The 5010-nt window shown below is 53.8% G+C and overlaps 1 protein-coding gene across 1 annotated transcript; it reads left to right on the forward strand.

Moving 5' to 3' along the window:
• The first annotated feature begins 257 nt into the window (after positions 1–257).
• On the forward strand, positions 258–4586 carry DBX1 (developing brain homeobox 1). Its single transcript, XM_023191507.2, has 4 exons — positions 258–772; positions 1449–1550; positions 3500–3702; positions 4165–4586. The coding sequence occupies exons 1-4, from the start codon at positions 406–408 to the stop codon at positions 4525–4527; spliced, it is 1035 nt and encodes a 344-aa protein (XP_023047275.1). The 5' UTR covers positions 258–405; the 3' UTR covers positions 4528–4586.
• The last annotated feature ends 424 nt before the right edge of the window (positions 4587–5010 follow it).

Here is a 5010-nt window from a genome sequence, read left to right on the forward strand (position 1 = left end):
ATTGCAAAGAGGCGGTCGATATGCAGAATTGATGCGCGCGGGCCTTTGTTGCCGGCCCATTGTGCGGGCCATGCTTATGAAGACTAATCCAATCATAAATTGCACCCCTGCGCCAATCAGAGCGTCCAGAGCCTCCGGCGAATGAAGCTCGAGTGGAGAACTTTGTTGAACCTCATTGTCAGAGCTGTCACTTTTCAAAGTGCTTTAGCGGGCGGGCCACTATAAAACCATCACCTCGACGGGAGGACCACGGAGGACTCGCAGACGCCCAAGTGGGATTGTTACTTGGAGACTTTTGCTAAGCCCAAGAGAGAGGACACTGCGGGGGTGGGAGGGGCGGGAAGCGAGGTGTTTACCCTCCGGCCACTGAAAGAAGGGGTTTATTTCGCCCGCCCCGCGCCTACCATGATGTTCCCCGGCCTCCTCGCGCCCCCCGCCGGGTACCCTAGCCTCCTGCGGCCCACGCCCACCTTGACGCTGCCCCAGTCCTTGCAGTCGGCATTTTCCAGCCACTCCAGCTTCCTGGTGGAGGATCTGATCCGCATCAGCCGACCCCCCGCCTACCTGCCCCGCAGCGTGCCCACCTCCAGCATGTCGCCGCCCAGACAGGGGGCCCCCACGGCCCTCACCGACACGGGGGCCTCGGACCTGGGCTCCCCGGGTCCTGGGAGCCGGCGGGGCGGCTCTTCGCCGACTGCCGTCTCCCCCGCCAGCGAGACCACGTTTCTGAAGTTTGGAGTGAACACCATCCTCTCCTCGGGGCCCAGAACAGGTAAGCGAGGGCAGAACCCTGAGGGCCCGTTCAGGTACCAGGCATGCATGGAGTCCTCCTGGCCTCAGTTTCCTCTAGCGAGCGGGCCCCCACACACACATCGGTGCACACACATACGCACGAACTCTGAGAACCTACGTCAGGCAATATGAGAATAGTCCAGTCAATTCCGGGGAAGAAAAGCCTCCAGGCTCGCCCCATCCTCGGAATGAACTTGAGCACACGCAGTCGGAGACAGTGGGCAGTCATCTGGTGCAGTAACGCTGAGCGCACGCCCCTGGACGTCTGCGTTTCTGCCTTCGAGCTTCTAGGAGACAGTTTTTTTTTTTTTTTTTTAAACTCAATATGATATATTTATTGGATTAGCTAATATTATAAATCTGCAATTTCTTTCATCCCCACTCAGTCCTACCTATCTCGTTAGTGCCCAGGATGGAGACTGGGGTAGAGTGGGACGGTGCAGAGAATTATGTTGGGGGCAAAGAAAAGAGTTTTACAGATAAGACAATGTTGGGAAGATTTATTTTACCCTGTCAACATATAAGAAAGATGTCTTTGAAACCAGATGAAGGGCTAATTATATCGTGCGTTTAGTGTGCTATACAATAGGCAAGTACGTAATCAGATTCTTTCTGTCTCCCTCTCTCCTTTCTGCCCCCCCTCCACTGCCCGCCAGAAACATCCCCAGCCTTGCTCCAGAGCGTCCCTCCCAAGACCTTCGCGTTTCCCTACTTCGAAGGGTCCTTTCAGCCTTTCATCAGATCTTCTTATTTCCCAGGTAGGTCTTGTCTCCCTTCTTTGCGCGAGGCAGGGCGGCGCCCCAGCCCCCGCCCATTGCTCCCCGCTCCGAAGCCATATTTCTCCGTCCACCCCTCGGGGTTATGCTCTGGTTCAGAGGTTGCGAGGCGTACAACATTCATGAATCCGTCGCGCCAATTTGATGCCCTATTTAGCACAAGCAGTGACTGCTTGACACTTTGCACCAATTCCCTGCTCTACAAATTAGCAGGAATTGTCATGGTCCCAATTTGAGGCGGTTCCCTTCCCGGCGAGGAGCTGTTGGCATCCCTTCACGCCGCCGTTTTCCCACAGAGTCAGTGCACTTGGCCACGATTCCCCACAAAGGTTTCAGCACCATGACCAATTGGTCAGCTCCTCCGGGCAGCCACACACAGACCGGCCCTAGTCTCTCCACGCCGCCGAGAGACACCTACCAGCCGGGGCTAATTTCTCTTTAAGACTCATTCAGGGCTTCGGGCTTTTCACAAGACCACATGGGGTGCCCTCTTGTGTGGGATGCCTAGGGTTGCCCAGGGGGAGGAGGACTAGATCCTCCCCCAATCCCAACTTTCTATGTCCAGCCTGATTTCCAAATCCCTTCTCATACTCCTTTCTCCCTCTGTCTTATAAAACAACGTTGATCTTGAAAAATAAGAAGGAGTTGGAAGAAAGCCCATAATTGTGTCCCAGCCTAAAGGAGCAATACCTTAAACAGCTTCCACCAGGTTTTCTTCCTGTAACCTCACTGATGATTCAAACTATGGCTCAAAAACTCTGCCACTGATCAAAACTAAAAGGGAGGCAGAAGAGTCCCTCTAAAGAGAAGAAAAACTGGGTATGGCCTGCGGGGGATGGGGAAAATCACGACAGCATTCCCAAATATCAGCAAAAGAAACAAGCAATTGATTTTTTAAAGGGGGAGAGAGAATTCTCCACCCCCCTCCCCCTCCCCAGCACCACCACCACCACCACCACCACCATTCACACTGCTGCTAATAATGGAATTTGCTCCCTTTCTCCCTCATCTCAATGCTCTAACAAAAACAACCCGAGCTTTATAAATAGCTTTTCATGTCCATTTAATGAAAACGATTCGGGGAAGAGAAGCCTCTGCCATCAGTATTCTCCCAATGGTCTTGGCCTGCAGTTGTGTTTAGTTTGAAAGTGTAAATCTCTTTTGTCCCAGTAATATATGGCTTTCGCTGCTTGTCCTCAGTCTTTTTCTGTTAGTTCATTACTACACAATTACCATTCACGCTTCATTAGAGTCTCTGTTTCTTTTTGTTTTGTTTTTTTCTTTCGCTTAAAGCGAAACTCTCCCCCCTTTTATCATACCAATACCCATTGGGAAGCAGTCAATGTGCTAATTAGCTGCCACTTTTCATGTATTCGGGCCGAATTCTTTACGTTTGGTGGGGGAGGGGAGGAAGGATTGATATTAAAAAGATGAATACTTATTGGATTTTTCAAAAAAAAATCTAAATCGGATTTTTCCCTCTTTATCAAAATAGTAAAGCACCTCATTTTCATCTAGAGAATGCAAAAGCCACTGAAATGATAAAAGCTTAGGGGAGAAACCCAGTGGCCTCGGTTGGATATTTTATTTTTATTTTTGTAATTTGTTTTTTCTATTGCTGTTTTAGCTGATGTACGCAGGTTTGTTTCCCTGAGTCCACTGAATGGAAAAATGAAACAGGCTATTGTGGGGGCTGTTTTCTGTGTTTCCGTGGTTTTACCTAATCCGGGTTTGCAACGTTGAAAGGGAAAGTTATTTGGGCGGAAAGCGCTTTTCACTCTCGCAGGTTTGTAGGTTCGTGGCCTATTCTCCAGGGGGAGAAAAAGGAGCGCTTTAAAGAGATGAAGGGATCAGAGCGAAAAGCCAGGGAGAGCCGTGTTGGGGATGGGGGGCGTATGCCCACTCACTCGCCACCTCCCCCCACCCTGCAGCGTCCTCCAGCGTCGTGCCCATCCCCGGGACCTTCTCCTGGCCGCTGGCGGCGCGCGGGAAGCCTCGGCGGGGCATGCTGCGTCGAGCAGTCTTTTCTGACGTGCAGCGCAAGGCGCTAGAGAAGATGTTCCAGAAGCAAAAGTACATCAGCAAGCCCGACCGCAAGAAGCTGGCGGCCAAGCTGGGCCTGAAAGACTCGCAGGTGAGCGCAGTTACTCCACAGCACCCTCCGCCCCCGCCCTCCACCCCTCCCAGGCGCACCCGTCAACTGCAAGGGTTCGGAAACCGCTTAGGTCCCACTGTACAGATGGGAAAACCGAGGCCTAGAGAGGGAGTGAGTACACGGGCCACTACCTTCGAAGCTCCGCAGGATAGTCCTCTTCTCTCCCCAGCCCCACTTCCCGCCTTCTCTCCCGTGCTCAGCTGTCCCTCAACTCCGCCCTTCGGGGCAGGATGGCAGCAGGTGGGGCAAAGGGAACCGCGAGCTGATGCGGGGGCGGAGTCAATGCGGGGATCCACCTGGACTCATTTCTGGGGGTGGGGAGCGGACACAGCCCGCAGGACAGAGCCTGCTCCCCACTCCACCCCCCGCCCCCGTGCGTCCCCTGGGGCCCCTGATCTGACCGCTGCTTCTCCCTTCCTCTTGCCGGCCGGGACATCCCAGGTGAAAATCTGGTTCCAGAACCGACGCATGAAATGGCGGAACTCCAAAGAGCGCGAACTCTTGTCCAGCGGGGGCTGCCGCGAGCAGACCCTGCCCACCAAGCTCAATCCGCACCCGGACCTCAGCGACGTGGGCCAGAAGGGTCCTGGGGACGAAGACGAGGAGGAGGAGGGTCCGGGCAGCCCCCGCCACCGCCTGGCGTACCTCGCGTCCCCCGACCCCCCGCACCTGCGGGACCCACGGCTGCCAGGGCCGCTGCCCACCTCGCCCGCGCACTCGAGCAGTCCCGGGAAACCTTCGGACTTCTCAGACTCCGAGGAGGAAGAGGAGGGAGAGGAAGAGGAGGAAATCACCGTGTCCTAGAAGCCGCTCGCACTCCAGAGTACTGTTTTTAAGTGCTTTGAAATTGAAGAGGTGGGGTCCAGTCTGCGCGTTCACTTTTCCCCGTGCCCAGATGCTGCCTCTCTCGACTGTAGAACCATGACCTCGTTGAAGGCGCCACCGGCCCTGCGGTAGCCCCAAAGAGACATTTCCTTCCCCCAAAAAAACTCCAAATAGTCCTCCCCACGTAAATTAACTTTAAGTCTTGGTCCCAGCCTTAACTTTTCAGCAAGGGCTCCATTTTATTTTGTTCATTGCAAACTATTTTAAACAGTGGGGTGTCCTATGGTCCCATGGCCTGGACCTTACTGTGAGACAGGCCCTGCTGGTTGTCAGCAGCAACCACCCTATATAGTAGGAAACTTGTTTATGGAGGAGGAAACCGAGTTAGGAGTGAAAACACCAAATCATATAACTAACTCCAACAACCTTGACTGTCTAGATCCCTCCGCCTCCCCTAATAGG

This window comes from Piliocolobus tephrosceles, chromosome 13 (assembly GCF_002776525.5).
Source record: "Piliocolobus tephrosceles isolate RC106 chromosome 13, ASM277652v3, whole genome shotgun sequence".
Lineage (NCBI taxonomy): Eukaryota > Metazoa > Chordata > Mammalia > Primates > Cercopithecidae > Piliocolobus > Piliocolobus tephrosceles.

Excerpts from the sequence above, each read along its gene's own strand:
- DBX1 (XM_023191507.2), top strand. The coding sequence starts at position 406 with ATGATGTTCCCCGGCCTCCTCGCGCCCCCCGCCGGGTACCCTAGCCTC. Across the intron at positions 1,551-3,499 it reads CAGATCTTCTTATTTCCCAG|CGTCCTCCAGCGTCGTGCCC; the intron begins GTAGGTCTTGTC and ends CCCACCCTGCAG. Across the intron at positions 3,703-4,164 it reads TGGGCCTGAAAGACTCGCAG|GTGAAAATCTGGTTCCAGAA; the intron begins GTGAGCGCAGTT and ends GGGACATCCCAG.